Source organism: Coregonus lavaretus (genome assembly GCF_964263955.1).
Source record: "Coregonus lavaretus genome assembly, chromosome: 25".
In the NCBI taxonomy this organism is placed as follows: domain Eukaryota; kingdom Metazoa; phylum Chordata; class Actinopteri; order Salmoniformes; family Salmonidae; genus Coregonus; species Coregonus lavaretus.
The window spans coordinates 42,382,597-42,401,286 of NC_140012.1; the positions used below are offsets into that span (position 1 = coordinate 42,382,597).

The 18,690-nt window shown below is 37.8% G+C and overlaps 1 protein-coding gene across 1 annotated transcript in view; it reads right to left on the reverse strand.

Annotated features, from left to right (window-relative positions):
- The window catches only part of LOC311100923 (calcium-activated potassium channel subunit alpha-1a-like), a gene marked incomplete at both ends in the record, with an annotated part of 217,684 nt that overhangs the window by 63,044 nt on the left and 135,950 nt on the right, over positions 1–18,690 (reverse strand). The window contains 4 exon segments of the mRNA XM_084141903.1: positions 6,282–6,373; positions 8,174–8,344; positions 9,386–9,461; positions 11,782–11,857. Coding sequence (XP_083998029.1) covers positions 6,282–6,373; positions 8,174–8,344; positions 9,386–9,461; positions 11,782–11,857 — 415 coding nt within the window.

Genomic DNA, 18,690 nt, shown 5'->3' on the forward strand with positions numbered 1-18,690 from the left:
GTACCAAACCTACAAGTAATATATACATACTGACAACTCACATACTGCACATGGTATTGAAATAGGTCTAACATTGTATCTTATTACATTTCGTATTTATCGTATTGTATCTTGTTTATGTTATAGCATACTGAGATGTTCTATTTCTATTTATATATGAAAATGGGAATGTATAGACAGTGTGACGGAGACATAAGAAAATGAATCACTTGAAACAGAAATACTTCAGAATGCAGAAGGAAGGAGAAGATAATCAATTACCAACACAGGCTTTGACTAAAGAGACTTGGCTAAAGAGACTTGACTAAAGAGACTTGACTAGAGACTTGGCTAAAGAGACTTGACTAAAGAGACTTGACTAAAGAGACTTGACTAAAGAGACTTGACTAAAGAGACTTGACTAAAGAGACTTGGCTAAAGAGACTTGGCTAAAGAGACTTGGCTAAAGAGACTTGACTAAAGAGACTTGACTAGAGACTTGACTAGAGACTTGACTAAAGAGACTTGACTAAAGACACTTGACTAAAGAGACTTGGCTAAAGAGACTTGACTAAAGAGACTTGACTAAAGAGACTTGACTAAAGAAACTTGGCTAAAGAGACTTGGCTAAAGAGACTTGACTAAAGAGACTTGGCTAAAGAGACTTGACTAAAGAGACTTGGCTAAAGAGACTTGACTAGAGACTTGACTAAAGAGACTTGGCTAAAGAGACTTGACTAAAGAGACTTGACTAGAGACTTGACTAAAGAGACTTGGCTAAAGAGACTTGACTAAAGAGACTTGACTAAAGAGACTTGACTAGAGACTTGACTAAAGAGACTTGGCTAAAGAGACTTGACTAGAGACTTAACTAGAGACTTGACTAAAGAGACTTGACTAAAGAGACTTGACTAGAGACTTGGCTAAAGAGACTTGCTAAAGAGACTTGACTAAAGACTTGACTAAAAAGACTTGACTAAAGAGACTTGACTAAAGAGACTTGGCTAAAGAGACTTGACTAAAGAGACTTGACTAAAGAGACTTGGCTAAAGAGACTTGACTAAAGAGACTTGACTAAAGAGACTTGGCTAAAGAGACTTGACTAAAGAGACTTGACTAAAGAGACTTGGCTAAAGAGACTTGATAAAGAGACTTGACTAAAGAGACTTGACTAAAGAGACTTGACTAAAGAGACTTGGCTAAAGAGACTTGACTAAAGAGACTTGACTAAAGAGACTTGGCTAAAGAGACTTGATAAAGAGACTTAACTAGTGACTTGACTAAAGAGACTTGACTAAAGAGACTTGACTAAAGAGACTTGGCTAAAGAGACTTAACTAAAGAGACTTGACTAGAGACTTGACTAAAGAGACTTGGCTAAAGAGACTTGACTAAAGAGACTTGGCTAAAGAGACTTGATAAAGAGACTTGACTAAAGAGACTTGACTAAGGAGACTTAGATAAAGAGACTTGGCTAAAGAGACTTGACTAAAGAGACTTGGCTAAAGAGACTTGGCGAAAGAGACTTGGCTAAAGAGACTTGACTAGAGACTCTACTAAAAAGACTTGACTAAAGAGACTTGACAAGAGACTTGACTAAAGAGACTTGGCTAAAGAGACTTGATAAAGAGACTTGACTAAAGAGACTTGACTAAAGAGACTTAGATAAAGAGACTTGGCTAAAGAGACTTGACTAAAGAGACTTGGCTAAAGAGACTTGGCGAAAGAGACTTGGCTAAAGAGACTTGACTAGAGACTCTACTGAAAAGACTTGACTAAAGAGACTTGACTAGAGACTTGGCTAAAGAGACTTGTAAAGAGACTTGACTAAAGACTTGACTAAAAAGACTTGCCTAAAGAGACTTGACTAAAGAGACTTGGCTAAAGAGACTTGACTAAAGAGACTTGACTAAAGAGACTTGGCTAAAGAGACTTGACTAAAGAGACTTGACTAAAGAGACTTGGCTAAAGAGACTTGACTAAAGAGACTTGACTAAAGAGACTTGGCTAAAGAGACTTGATAAAGAGACTTAACTAGTGACTTGACTAAAGAGACTTGACTAAAGAGACTTGACTAAAGAGACTTGACTAAAGAGACTTGACTAAAGAGACTTGGCTAAAGAGACTTGGCTAGAGACCTGACTAGAGACTTGACTAAAGAGACTTGACTAAAGAGACTTGGCTAAAGAGACTTGGCTAAAGAGACTTGACTAAAGAGACTTGACTAAAGAGACTTGGCTAAAGAGACTTGACTAAAGAGACTTGACTAAAGAGACTTGGCTAAAGAGACTTGGCTAGAGACCTGACTAGAGACTTGACTAAAGAGACTTGGCTAAAGAGACTTGACTAGAGACTTGACTAAAGAGACTTGACTAAAGAGACTTGGCTAAAGAGACTTGACTAAAGAGACTTAACTAGAGACTTGACTAAAAAGACTTGACTAAAGAGACTTGACTAAAGAGACTTGGATAAAGAGACTTGACTAAAGAGACTTGACTAAAGAGACTTGGCTAAAGAGACTTGACTAAAGAGACTTGACTAAAGAGACTTGGCTAAAGAGACTTGACTAAAGAGACTTGACTAAAGAGACTTGGCTAAAGAGACTTGATAAAGAGACTTAACTAGTGACTTGACTAAAGAGACTTGACTAAAGAGACTTGACTAAAGAGACTTGGCTAAAGAGACTTAACTAAAGAGACTTGACTAAAGAGACTTGGCTAAAGAGACTTGGCTAGAGACCTGACTAGAGACTTGACTAAAGAGACTTGACTAAAGAGACTTGGCTAAAGAGACTTGGCTAAAGAGACTTGACTAAAGAGACTTGACTAAAGAGACTTGAATAAAGAGACTTTACTAAAGAGACTAGACTAAAGAGACTTGGCTAAAGAGACTTGGCTAGAGACCTGACTAGAGACTTGACTAAAGAGACTTGACTAAAGAGACTTGACTAGAGACTTGACTAAAGAGACTTGACTAAAGAGACTTGGCTAAAGAGACTTGACTAAAGAGACTTGACTAAAGAGACTTGGCTAAAGAGACTTGACTAAAGAGACTTGGCTAAAGAGACTTGATAAAGAGACTTGACTAAAGAGACTTGACTAAAGAGACTTAGATAAAGAGACTTGGCTAAAGAGACTTGACTAAAGAGACTTGGCTAAAGAGACTTGGCGAAAGAGACTTGGCTAAAGAGACTTGACTAGAGACTCTACTAAAAAGACTTGACTAAAGAGACTTGACAAGAGACTTGACTAAAGAGACTTGGCTAAAGAGACTTGATAAAGAGACTTGACTAAAGAGACTTGACTAAAGAGACTTAGATAAAGAGACTTGGCTAAAGAGACTTGACTAAAGAGACTTGGCTAAAGAGACTTGGCGAAAGAGACTTGGCTAAAGAGACTTGACTAGAGACTCTACTAAAAAGACTTGACTAAAGAGACTTGACAAGAGACTTGACTAAAGAGACTTGGCTAAAGAGACTTGGCTAAAGAGACTTGGCTAAATAGACTTGGCTAAAGAGACTTGACTAAAGAGACTTGGCTAAAGAGACTTGATTAAAGAGACTTGACTAGAGACTTGACTAAAGAGACTTGACTAAAGAGACTTGGCTAGAGACTTGACTAGAGACTTGACTAAAGAGACTTGGCTAAAGAGACTTGACTAGAGACTTGACTAAAGAGACTTGGCTAAAGAGACTTGACTAAAGACTTGACGAAAGAGACTTGGCTAAAGAGACTTGACTAGAGACTTGACTAAAGAGACTTGGCTAAAGAGACTTGGCTAAAGAGACTTGACTAAAGAGACTTGGCTAAAGAGACTTGACTAAAGAGACTTGACTAAAGAGACTTGACTAAAGAGACTTGGCTAAAGAGACTTGACTAAAGAGACTTGGCTAAAGAGACTTGACTAAAGAGACTTGACTAGAGACTTGACTAAAGAGACTTGACTAAAGAGACTTGGATAAAGAGACTTGGATAAAGAGACTTGACTAAAGAGACTTGGATAAAGAGACTTGGCTAAAGAGACTTGACTAGAGACTTGACTAAAAAGACTTGACTAAAGAGACTTGACTAAAGAGACTTGGCTAAAGAGACTTGACTAAAGAGACTTGACTAAAGAGACTTGGCTAAAGAGACTTGACTAAAGAGACTTGGCTAAAGAGACTTGACTAGAGACTTGACTAAAGAGACTTGACTAAAGAGACTTGGCTAAAGAGACTTGACTAAAGAGACTTGGCTAAAGAGACTTGACTAAAGAGACTTGACTAGAGACTTGACTAAAGAGACTTGACTAAAGAGACTTGGCTAAAGAGACTTGACTAGAGACTTGACTAAAGAGACTTGACTAAAGAGACTTGACTAAAGAGACTTGGCTAAAGAGACTTGACTAAAGAGACTTGGCTAAAGAGACTTGGCTAAAGAGACTTGACTAGAGACTTGGCTAAAGAGACTTGGCTAAAGAGACTTGGATAAAGAGACTTGGATAAAGAGACTTGACTAAAGAGACTTGGATAAAGAGACTTGGCTAAAGAGACTTGACTAGAGACTTGACTAAAAAGACTTGACTAAAGAGACTTGACTAAAGAGACTTGGCTAAAGAGACTTGACTAAAGAGACTTGACTAAAGAGACTTGGCTAAAGAGACTTGACTAAAGAGACTTGGCTAAAGAGACTTGACTAGAGACTTGACTAAAGAGACTTGACTAAAGAGACTTGGCTAAAGAGACTTGACTAAAGAGACTTGGCTAAAGAGACTTGACTAAAGAGACTTGACTAGAGACTTGACTAAAGAGACTTGACTAAAGAGACTTGGCTAAAGAGACTTGACTAGAGACTTGACTAAAGAGACTTGACTAAAGAGACTTGACTAAAGAGACTTGGCTAAAGAGACTTGACTAAAGAGACTTGGCTAAAGAGACTTGGCTAAAGAGACTTGACTAGAGACTTGGCTAAAGAGACTTGGCTAAAGAGACTTGACTAAAGAGACTTGGCTAAAGAGACTTGACTAAAGAGACTTGACTAAAAGGAAGTCCCAAAAAATTATCCACAACAAATTAAACAACAAAAAATGTAAAAGCGAGCCAAGAGTAGTTCTTTCAGAGGGTTGAGGCATCCAGGGATTTAGGGCAGAATCCTACTGTACTTTGAGAAACACGTGTGTAACTTGAATTTCTGCGTGAATCATGCATTGATTGATGTCAATGGGAGATTTGCATGGAAATTTGAGTTATGCGCACACATCTCAAGGTAGTGTTTGGCCCTCAGGGTGTAGGTCTGACTGAAGATTAAGGCCAGGAATGTAGCAGGGCTTGGAAAATCAAATGAACTGGTGGTACCAGACAAAAAAAAAAACAAGGAAATAAAAGTTAACTAGAAGCAAGCGAGGAACATGCAAGAGCGTATGTGGACATGCAAAAGATGCAAAAAGTGGGTAGCTAGACCACTTTATTAACATTCATTTCAAATAATCTGGGAGTAAATTAAATGTAGATTAGCTGATTATTTAACCGCAGGTTTGTTAGGACACTTAAGACAAGTATTATTATTTGTTGTTATTGTGCAATATTTTCAATGACATCATCTCTGTCATCAAGATAGAACACATCATGTTAAAAATGCAGTACATTCATGAATTTAGAAATGCTATAAAAAATTACTACAGCTATAGTTGGAATCAGTCCTGACTTTACGTGCAAAAAAAAAAAATATATATATAATAATATTTGCATTGTGGTGGGTGGCAAGATGCATATGATTGGCAAACACAAAACACAAACACAAACATGTAAGCGTTCTAGTAAATAAACGAGCAAAACACTCAAGCATATAGCAAATAATGCTTTTGACACAATGACGGGCTAGCACACAAATACCGGTACAAAGCAATAGTGTAAGCTTTTCATGGCCAAACTCTCCAGTCACCTGTGTGACTCCCCCCCCCCCCCCAAAAAAACAAACAAATAATAATAATAATAATAATAATAATAATAATAATCTCTACTTTTCAATATAAAACATTTTAGAATAATTACTGGTACCCCTCTTTAGGAGAGGGGGAAACTTGAGAAGTCACACCAAAACCACACCTTTTAGAATCATTTTTTGTTTGTTTATTTGTTTGACTTACTTTCTGCCTCGGGTCGAGTTATAACTCCCTCCATATTTCTTCCGATTAAGGATGAGAGCAGCAATTTCTGGCACGTAGCGAGCAAACATGGCCTACATGCATGGAACAGAGAAAGAAAAGGGCATGCAGAGGACAGTTCTACTGCAGGCAGAGGCAGTAGAGCCTCCCAGTGATACTTACTTTCTCCCATTAACCGCACTATAGGAACCACCATATTTCTTGCGGTTTCCTATTAACTCTATGATTTCAGGGACGTAGCTCGCAAACATGGCCTAAGGAGAAGATAGGAGACAGAAGAAGAGACTAAAAAAAAGATAGGCAAAAGAGAGAGCAGGGTGTCTATTTCTGCTTAAAATGTATCCGTAAAATCTGAAGATTCAAGAATTTTTTTTGAAAAAAAAAAAGAAATAGAATAGAAAATGTGCAAAAACTGTTAACTGCTCTGGATACAATAGGTGATAGATATAAAAAGTTAGATTACTACATTATGGTAAAAGTTAGAACACAATCTGAAATCATGTAAAGTTTTTCATATTCAGATTCTAGGGAGAGAGAAAAAAAGATAAGCAATGAAAGAAAAAAAATGTCAGGAAATTTAACTTAGCCAGCTTTTACGGATATTTAGTTAGGAAAAAAAGCAGGAAAAAATGACACAGTTGGCCAACTGTATGCCAATCTGTGATTTAAAAAGTTTAGAGTAATAAAAAGGAAGAAAAAAACCTTAAATGCCATGTTTTGTCCAACAAACACTTATGCCAGGTTGATTTGAATAGGACAGCCTACTGTAACATAGCTGCACATCAATTCATTAAATTAGCTAAACTATTATGTATTAATCGAATATATGTTAAGCCTTGTGTGTGCTTAAATTTGGCTTGTAATGTAATGTATAAATGTACAGTATATACAACATATATATAGTAGTACTGTACTACTGTCTGAACTAACTACTATAGTAGTACTGTACTACTGTCTGAACTAACTACTATAGTAGTCCTGTACTACTGTCTGAACTAACTACTATAGTAGTACTGTACTACTGTCTGAACTAACTACTATAGTAGTACTGTACTACTGTCTGAACTAACTACTATAGTAGTACTGTACTACTGTCTGAACTAACTACTATAGTAGTCCTGTACTACTGTCTGAACTAACTACTATAGTAGTACTGTACTACTGTCTGAACTAACTACTATAGTAGTACTGTACTACTGTCTGAACTAACTACTATAGTAGTACTGTACTACTGTCTGAACTAACTACTATAGTAGTCCTGTACTACTGTCTGAACTAACTACTATAGTAGTACTGTACTACTGTCTGAACTAACTACTATAGTAGTACTGTACTACTGTCTGAACTAACTACTATAGTAGTCCTGTACTACTGTCTGAACTAACTACTATAGTAGTCCTGTACTACTGTCTGAACTAAGCCTTCTTCCATTGTTATCCAAAATAGAAATAATCAAGTAAAATCAACATAATAACAGTTGAATGGTTTTGGTTGCATCATGCTAACTGTCTGCTGTGTGTTACTGGTATAAACTGATGTGCCATGTTGACCATCACGCTGTTCTATACATCACTCCTTTCACTGTGTTTGTTGGAATTTGGGGAGGGGGAAGCTCAAGCATTGGGTCATCTGAAACCGTACATTATTTTAGTTAACAGTGGGAACCATTATCAAACCAATCTTACTCGGTTTGAACCATACAGCAATTCAGTATATACTCAGAAATAAAACTATACAATATGATAATAATAAATGTAAATGTATATACCTTCAGTGCAATTATTATATAATAAGTATTATAGGCGTATAATACTTACAAATATAATACATTTGACAATAATTAACTGCCATGGGTAACTCAGCCACAACAAAACATCAACTACAAGACAATAATAGAGCTTCGATTTCAACAGGCTTTGAAGTGCAAAGACTTTCCAGCTATTGGTAAGAGCAGCAGGGATAGGTATCATGATGGTTGGAGGTGTGATCGTATGCATGAAGGATATAAGCGTTATATAGGATTATATATATAATAAAATAAGAGGGATTTTTACCAAACCACCAAGGATGAAGAACACCATGAAAAGTCGCCCCAGGGTGGTTTTTGCATACACGTCTCCATAGCCCACAGTGGACATGGTAACCATGAGCAAGTAGACACATTCCCAGTAGGAAAGTGACTGGGAATTTTGGAAGTTTTCCCAAGGATCCCCTGAGTTTTCCACCTAGAACAAAGGTCAAAATACTGGATATTGAAAGAGAGGAAAATGCAGAGCCTTTTTCATGTACTCAATCTTGTATTACAACTTACTTACTCACTCTCACTCACTCACTCACTCACTCACTCACTCACTCACTCACTCACTCACTCCCTCACCTAATGTATTATTTGCATACTCAGTTATTTACTTAGTTACTTTGTTACTCACTCACTTATAACTTATCAATGATGTACTGTCTCCAGAACTGTAATAAACATTTTCATAAGCAATGACTATGTTACCATTTAAAGGCCCTACACATTTTAAAAACAGACTCAAACATATTCCACAGTTATAACATTAATTAAGGTGAGGCATTGTGTAGCTATATCTCTGTAGGATATCTCTGTAGGATATCTACTGAATGTAGGATATCTCTGGAGGATATCACTGTAGGATATCGCTGAAGGATATCGCTGTAGAATATCTCTGTAGCTATATCTCTGTAGCTGTATCTCTGTAGGATATCTCTGTAGATATATCTCTCTGTAGGATATGTATGTAGCCCTTTCCTGCAGTCAAATTACCAAACCTCCCTCTGGTGGGATCATGGGTGGAATGTTATTCATATTTTTCATAATTTCATAATTAATCAACATATTTATTTATTTTTTAACTGCTGAAAATCCGGTGTTTCTATGTCAAACGGTTTTGTTACATTTCAGTCTTCTGTGATGTATATAAAGTGTAATATTGGGAAGCAAACTCAAAATTGAATACATTTAAACTCTATATCTGACATGGTACAGGTGTCTTATTTTTCTTTAAGCCCATAACCATATGTGTGTGAGGTGTATACTTTTCTTTCAAAGTAGATTTGTTTAAGACTACCTAGAATCACTCTGTGTGACCCTGATTTAGCCCACTGCAGTGTCAAAAGGGGCTAGGTCGTGCAATACTTTACTTAAAATGAATGTCCATCCCTGTCTGTTAGATGTGTCAGAGACTGAATATTTACAATCATATAGTTCTTCTGTTTTGCCATTATGGCGCTGGGTAACTTACCAAATGTATGAAGCCTGCAGCTGTTAGCCATGTGCTTATGAAGATTGAACATAAGTTCACCAGTTTTATGGAATTGCTATTGAAAACAAGAGAGCCAGACAATATCAGTGAACATTTGATAGTGTCCAACGCCAAAAGACCTGCCTTGTGAACGTTTAAACAAAGTGTACAGGTACAGGATCCATATTTGGTAATACAATTAAACGTCGGTAGCATTTTAACTGAACTGTTATTTAAAATAGTGCCGTACTATAGTCATGACCATAACAGAAAGTAGTTTGGCTGCTCCAGTTGTACATATCTGCCCTTGCACTATATGTGCCTAATGGGGATTTTGTTTGAAGAACATCCTTTGGGATAAAGGATGATATCTGCTAACAGAACCTCCTTTGGGATAAAGGATGATATCTGCTAACAGAACCTCTTTTGGGATAAAGTATGATATCTGCTAACAGAACCTCCTTTGGGATAAAGTATGATATCTGCTAACAGAACCTCCTTTGGGATAAAGTATGATATCTGCTAACAGAACCTCCTTTGGGATAAAGTATGATATCTGCTAACAGAACCTCCTTTGGGATAAAGTATGATATCTGCTAACAGAACCTCCTTTGGGATAAAGTATGATATCTGTTAACAGAACCTCCTTTGGGATAAAGGATAATATCTGGTTGCAGAACCTCCTTTGGGATAAAGTATGATATCTGCTAACAGAACCTCCTTTGGGATAAAGGATAATATCTGGTTGCAGAACCTCCTTTGGGATAAAGTATGATATCTGCTAACAGAACCTCCTTTGGGATAAAGTATGATATCTGCTAACAGAACCTCCTTTGGGATAAAGTATGATATCTGCTAACAGAACCTCCTTTGGGATAAAGGATAATATCTGGTTGCAGAACCTCCTTTGGGATAAAGAATGATAGCTGGTTGCAGAACCTCCTTTGGGATAAAGGATGATATCTGCTAACAGAACATCCTTTGGGATAAAGCATGATATCTGGTTACACACTGAGCTGCTCAGCCGACATTATTATGTAACAGCAACAAAGCAACCCCCCCCCCAAAAAAAACGTGCTTTAATCCAAAAACGTTTTTATTCTTATGAAATATCACAAAATATTATTTCTAAATCCAAAATCCAAAATTAATGACGAACTAGCTTTCATGGCCCTTCACTTTTCAATACAGAATCAACTGTGCATGCAAATCTTCCTAAGGTCTTACTGTATATTCCTAAGGTAAGGTTACATTCTTTACTGTATATTCCTACAGTAATGTTACAGTCTTTACTGTATATTCCTACGGTAATGTTACAGTCTTTACTGTATATTCCTACGGTAATGTTACAGTCTTTACTGTATATTCCTACGGTAATGTTACATTCTTTACTGTATATTCCTACAGTAATGTTACAGTCTTTACTGTATATTCCTACGGTAATGTTACAGTCTTTACTGTATATTCCTACGGTAATGTTACAGTCTTTACTGTATAATCCTACGGTAATGTTACCAGCCTTACTGTATATTCCTACGGTAATGTTACAGTCCTTACTGTATATTCCTAAAGTAATGTTACAGTTACTTGCATTGTCCTGTCCAGTATTAGTCTGCCCTGACCCCAGTCCATTTATATACTGTTTGTTCTGTCCTGCTCTGCCCTTACCTTCATCACAGTTAATGAGTCTGGGGATTATTCTAAAGCATTTTGTTGAGCTATAAGCTCTTCCTGACAGCTGTGCATCACAAGCTTTAATTCTAAGCAGTGGGGTAAATGATATAATTCATCATGCTGCATGATGTCCAATAGGTTTCAAAGAGCAGAATCATCAATTCAGAATCAATTTGGAATTGAAGTAAAATTGAATATATGGTATATTATACATCCTAAAGAACAATCCAGAACATGTTATAATTGTAGTTTTTAAAGTGAAATATATTATTTGCTTGTTATCACAGCAGTACGGTGTAATTTAATACGGAAACTTATTTATTTCCCCAAATATGACAGAAATACCCCAAACTGTTCCCCAGTAATCCACCAGGTCTGAAAGTAGGACATGCTCATTTGACTAGTTTCAAATAAAAAAAATATATTTGATCCAATAACAAAGTTGGATCAAAGTTGCACAAGTTCAGAGAGGAGGTTCTATATTCAACAGTTTCCAGTAACTACTGTACATTAAAAAAGGCCACACTATATCAGAAGAGACAGTAAATGTATTGTATAATTGTACCTGTGTCAATATTCATCACAGATGAAGTCAGAATTACAAACATTATCATAACATAGCGCATGCAAATATTTGGAATACTACTAATTAGAATGAATACAAAATCGAATTCTACTTAAATTAAATACACTGAAGTTGGAGAAAATAATATTGCACTTACCTTGTTTTTAATATATTCAAAAACTGTAAGATTTCTGAGAACTGTATCAATCTTAAGGCCCTTAAAAACCTCAAGCCTGTGTGAGAGAAAAGTACAGGTAGAAGTTACTCAGAGTGAATTCTTTGCACATGTTATTTACATCAAGTCGTTGTTATTCGCCTGTACACAGTAAAGAAAGTACAATCACAGCAAACTAAATTGCATACCTTTGAAGCCTTCATCCATCTTCAAAAGCTTAAATGGATTCATGGCTAATAACAAACTAAAGTACCCTTAAAAAAACAAAAATAGCAGCACCAAAACACAACCAAGGTATAGGCCTCTCAAAAAACAAACAGCAGCAGTGAAGCAAGTAGCAGAAAATTGCACAAAAAAAATAGTGTTTAAAAACCTTATTCAAAACAACACACTCTGCATCAAAGAAACTTCTGAGGAATAAATACACTGCCAATGTCTCATACGGAGTTTTAATCTCAGGAGACTCACTAAATCACAAAGCACAAGCATCTACCAGATCCATTTTTTCATTACTAAGGACTAAAACAGCAAGAGATGAAAACCTGGATTAGTCAGACCAAAGACAGGTGGACAGGCCCAGTTAGACGGGTCATCAGCCATGACGTCAAATAATCCCACATTTGCAGCCATAAAAAAAAAAAAAGCTACATCTAAGTACCCTTCCAAGAGCTCAAGGACAAAGGTGCACCGGTGAATTGCCACAAGCTGTTGAATTACTACCTCCAAAGGCCTGTGCCACACACACACACACAAACACACACACACACACACACACACACACACACACACACACACACACACACACACACACACACACACACACACACACACACACACACACACACACACACACAAACACACACACACACACACACACACACACACACACACACACACACACACACACACACACACACACATACACATACACACACACACACACACAGTATAATCTGATCATCCAACAGTTGGATGTGAAAGAATGAATTGCTTATTGTTATAGCATCAAAGGCTTTTCAGTATGGCATGCAACTGTATGTCAATCCCACAATACCTTGCTGGGGATAACCATGTGTACTACATCAGATGCACTTTAGATGTAGGCCTACTGTATGTGTCACAGAGAATATTTATGTATTTTCCTCAATTCTCAATTATTATTGTCCATAAATTCCTAAATTATAACATCAGATTCTGTAACTCATTATAAGCTTGCAATGTAGAAAGAAATGCCCTCAAAAGCTTACTAACCAAAAATATGTTGACTGTGTCAATCCCATAAAGTAATTTAAAAACATTCCAATAATGCACAATTCAAGGACCCTAAAACCTCTTAACTATTTTTCTATTGTCAACTGGTTACAAGTAAACAAGTTCTCATTTGAAAAAAAACTACATTTGTTGAAACCAAATATATGATTCAATGCTGTTGTATTTGATTATTAACAAACCTATATTTCTTTCAACACTCAACCTAATTTCCCCTTTGGTTAAACAACATCAATACTCACTAATATACACTACCATTCAAAAGTTTGGACACACCTACTCATTCAAGGGTTTTTCTTTATTTGTACTATTTTTTACATTGTAGAATAATAGTGAAGACATCAAAACTATGAAATAACACATATGGAATCATGTAGTAACCAAAAAAGTGTTAAACAAATCCAAATATATTTTATATTTGAGATTCTTCAAATAGCCACCCTTTGTCTTGATGACAGCTTTGCCCACTCTTGGCATTCTCTCAACCAGCTTCATGAGGTAGTCACCTGGAATGCATTTTAATTAACAGGTGTGCCTTGTTAAAAGTTAATTTGTGGAATGTCTTTCCTTCTTAATGTGTTTGAGCCAATCAGTTGTGCTGTGACAAGGTAGGGGGGTATACAGAAGATAACCCTATTTGGTAAAAGACCAAGTCCATATTATGGCAAGAACAGCTCAAATAAGCAAAGAGAAACTGGCTCTCATGAGGACCACCACAGGAATTGAAGACCCAGAGTTACCTCTGCTGCAGAGGATAAGTTCATTAGAGTTACCATCCTCAGAAATTGCAGCCCAAATAAATGTTTCACAGAGTTCAAGTCACAGACACATCTCAATATCAACTGTTCAGATGGGACTGTGTGAATCAGGCCTTCATGGTCGAATTGCTGCAAAGAAACCACTACTAAAGGACACCAATAAGAAGAAGAGACCGCTGTGTCTTTGTGAGACGCGGTGTGGGTGAATGGATGATCTCCGCATGTGTAGTTCCCACCGTAAAGCATGGAGGAGGAGGTGTTATGGTGTGGGGGTGCTTTGCTGGTGACACTGTCTGTAATTTATTTAGAATTCAAGGCACACTTAACTAGCATTGCTACCACAGCATTCTGCAGCGATACGCCATCCCATCTGGTTTGGGTTTTGTGGGACTATCATTTGTTTTTCAACAGGACAATGACCCAACACACCTCCAGGCTGTGTAAGGGCTATTTGACCAAGAAGGAGGGTGATGGAGTGCTGCATCAGATGACCTGGCCTCCACAATCCCCCGACCTCAACCCAACTGAGATGGTTTGAGATGAGTCGGACAGCAGACTGAAGGAAAGGCAGCCAACAAGTGCTCAGCATATGTGGGAACTCCTCCAAGACTGTTGGGAAAGCATTCCAGGTGAAGCTGGTTGAGAGAATGCCAAGAGTGTGCAAAGCTGTCATCAAGGCAAAGGGTGGCTACTTTGAAGAATCTCAAATATAAAATATAGTTTGTTTTGTTGAACACTTTTTTGGTTACTACATGATTCCATATGTGTTATTTCATAGTTTTGATGTCTTCACTATTATTCTACAATGTAGAAAATAGTACAAATAAAGAAAAACCTTTGACTGGTAGTGTATATACAACCCATGTTTTCATGTTGTACCAAGTAGATTTTTCACTTTGGAATAACTTAACAACATTTCTTCAATTGAAATTCAAGCAATTCAATTCATTTCCTGTTCATCAAATATTAAGTTGGTTGCATAACATGAAATAATGGCTCCAAAAACTTCTTTACATAACACTTCCACATTAACTGCACTGTAAAAAATATATATATATATTGTTGTTTTTACAGTAATTTACTGGCAGCCAGTTACCTGTAAGTTACTGTTAAAAAAGGTACAGTATATTACCGTAGATTCCAAATAAACGTTTGTATAATTTTTTTTTTGTTGTTTCACCCCTTTTTCTCCCCAATTTCGTGGTATCCAATTGGTAGTTACAGTCTTGTCGCTGCAACTCCCCTATGGACTCGGGAGAGGCGAAGGTCGAGAGCCATGCATCCTCTGAAACACAACCCTGCCAAGCCGCACTGTTTCTTGATACACTGATCGCTTAACCTGGAAGCTAGCCACACCCATGTGTTGGAGGAAACACCGTCCAACTGACAGCTAGCAGGCGCCTGGTCCGCCACAAGGAGTCGCTAGAGCACAATGAGACAAGGAAATCCTGGCCGGCCAAAACCCTCCCATAACCCGGACGACGCTGGGCCAATTGTGCACCCCCTCATGGGTCTCCCGGTCACGGCCGGCTGTGACACAGCCTGGGATCGAACCCGGGGCTGTAGTGACGCCTCAACACTCTGATGAAGTGCCTTAGACCACTGAGCCACTCAGGAGGCCCTGTAAAAAAAATGTTTTACAGTAACTTATAGAGATCCTATTAAATTACAAAAAGGGCTATGTCATGAACCCTCAAAGTTCCAGAATGCGGTGAAAATGGCAGCCATATCGGTCAGGGAGAAATCCAAACCAGTCTAATTGGAATGAATGGCAGTAGAGGCCTAAACCTGATATTACTTATGCAGGAAAATACAAGTATTATATTGTGTAAAATATTGTCAAATAATTATAAATACAGTTTATATGGGTTTTATACACTTTTTCCTGTATACAGTTGAAGTCTGAGGTTTACATACACTTAGGTTGGAGTCATTAAAACTTGTTTTTCAACCACTCCACAAATGTCTTGTTAACAAACTATAGTTTTGGCAAGTCGGTTAGGACATCTACTTTGTGCATGACACAAGTCATTTTTCCAACAATTGTTTACAGACAGATTATTTCACTTATAATTCACTGGATACACTAAGTTGACTGTGCCTTTAAACAGCTTGGAAAATTCCAGAAAATGATGTCATGGCTTTAGAAGCTTCTGATAGGCTAATTGACATTATTTGAGTCAATTGGAGGTGTACCTGTGGATGTATTTCAAGGCCAACCTTCAAACTCAGTGCCTCTTTGCTTGACATCATGGGAAAATCAAAAGAAATCAGCCAAGACCTCAGAAAAAAAAGTGTAGACCTCCACAAATCTGGTTCATCCTTGGGAGCAATTTCCAAACGCCTGAAGGTACCACGTGCATCTGTACAAACAATAGTACGCAAGTATAAACACCATGGGACCACGCAGCCGTCATACCGCTCAGGAAGGAGACGCGTTCTGTCTACTAGAGATGAATGTGCTTTGGTGCGAAAAGTGCAAATCAATCGCAGAACAACAGCAAAGGACCTTGTGAAGATACTGGAGGAAACAGGTACAAAAGTATCTATATCCACAGTAAAACGAGTCCTATATCGACATAACCTGAAAGACCGCTCAGCAAGGAAGAAGCCACTGCTCCAAAACCGCCATAAAAAAGCCAGACTACGGTTTGCAACTGCACATGGGGCAAAGCTTGTACTTTTTGGAGAAATGTCCTCTGGTCTGATGAAACAAAAATAGAACTGTTTGGCCATAATGACCATCATTATGTTTGGAGGAAAAAGGTGGTTGCTTGTAAGCCGAAGAACACCATCCCAACCGTGAAGCACGGGGGTGGCAGCATCATGCTGTGGGTGTGCTTTGCTGCAGGAGGGACTGGTGCACTTCACAAAATAGATGGCATCATGAGGAAGGAAAATGATGTGGATATATTGAAGCAACATCTCAAGATATCAGTCAGTTAAATCTTGGTCGCAAATGGGTCTTCCAAATGGACAATGACCCCAAGCATACTTCCAAAGTTGTGGCAAAATGGCTTAAGGACAACAAAGTCAAGGTACTGGAGTGGCCATCACAAAGCCCTGACAATCCTATAGAAAATGTGTGGGCAGAACTGAAAAAGCATGTGCGAGCAAGGAGGCCTACAAACCTGACTCAGTTACACCAGCTCTGTCAGGAGGAATGGGCCAAAATTCCCCAACTTATTGTGGGAAGCTTGTGGAAGGCTACCCGAAACGTTTGACCCAAGTTAAACAATTTAAAGGCAATGCTACCAAATACTAATTGAGTGTATGTAAACTTCTGACCCACTGGGAATGTGATGAAATAAATAAAAGCTGAAATAAATCATTCTCTCTACTATTATTCTGACATTTCACATTCTTAAAATAAAGTGGTGATCCAAACTGACCTAAGACAGGGCATTTTTACTAGGATTAAATGTCAGGAATTGTGAAAAACAGAGTTTAAATGTATTTGGCTAAGGTGTACGTAAACTTCCGACTTCAACTGTAAATAGCCTCTAGAATATATGTAAACAGACCATAAATGTCTAAATTTCGGTTTTCTTGTAAAGCTGTGAGTGCTATTATATGATACAATATCACTACTTGTTGCATTTCCAACTTGTCTAAGTCCTATCATCAACTGATTTCAGCCAGTGTATGGCTGTAGATTGACTGCATTGTTTGAATGGAATGTTGGCATATTGGCAGTTAATTAGAAACATTTATGGAATCATTCCTCTAAAACTGACTGGTTAGCTAGCTAACAAACATACAGAGATAAATCCGTCAAATTCATTATTTTACACAATATCTTATCACAGCACAGGAAAACCATGGTTGACCAACTCCCTGACCAAAATGGATGACCTTTATTCCATCCTAAGAAGGTTAATGTCCATTCTAGTATTCTAATTCCATGCTTACAGGTAACTGGCAACCAGTAAGTTACTGTTAAAAATAACAGGATGTTTTTCCAGTGTGGGTACAATATTGTAACCAAATGGTGACCGTCTGTCTGATCAATGGAAACCTTTCTAGGCTCTTTATATCATTGAAGATTCAGAGCTGGCAGTGAACATGTAATATATATTTTTGTTAACATAGCACATTACCTGGCATGATAGGTGGCCAACGATAACAAACTGAAAGTCCCGCCCCCAATAGGCCATGCCTCCAACTCTTCTGATAGGCTGCCCGCTATGCAATGCGAATGCACATGAGGTGTTGAAAGCAATTTAGAAGTTTTCGTTCTAATAAAAAAAATCACATTGATCTGTCAAATTCGTTAGCTAAACTGCAGCCCCAAGAGTAAACAATCAAGTGAATCAAGTCAAATATCTATAATCTATAATCTATAAATACAGTCGTGGTCGAAAGTTTTGAGAATGACACAAATACTAATTTTCACAAAGTCTGCTGCCTCCAGAATGTCATGAAGAGTGATCAGATGAATTGCAATTAATTGCAAAGTCCCTCTTTGCCATGAAAATGAACTTAATCCCCAAAAAACATTTCCACTGCATTTCAGCCCTGCCACAAAAGGACCAGCTGCCATCATGTCAGTGATTCTCTCGTTAACACAGGTGAGAGTGTTGACGAGGACAAGGCTGGAGATCACTCTGTCATGCTGATTGAGTAAGAATAACAGACTGGAAGCTTTAAAAGGAGGGTGGTGCTTGAAATCATTGTTCTTCCTCTGTTAACCATGGTTACCTGCAAGGAAACATGTGCAGTCATCATTGCTTTGCACAAAAAGGGCTTCTCAGGCAAGGATATTGCTGCTAGTAAGATTGCACCTAAATCAACCATTTATCGGATCATCAAGAACTTCAAGGAGAGAGGTTCAATTGTTGTGAAGAAGGCGTCAGGGCGCCCA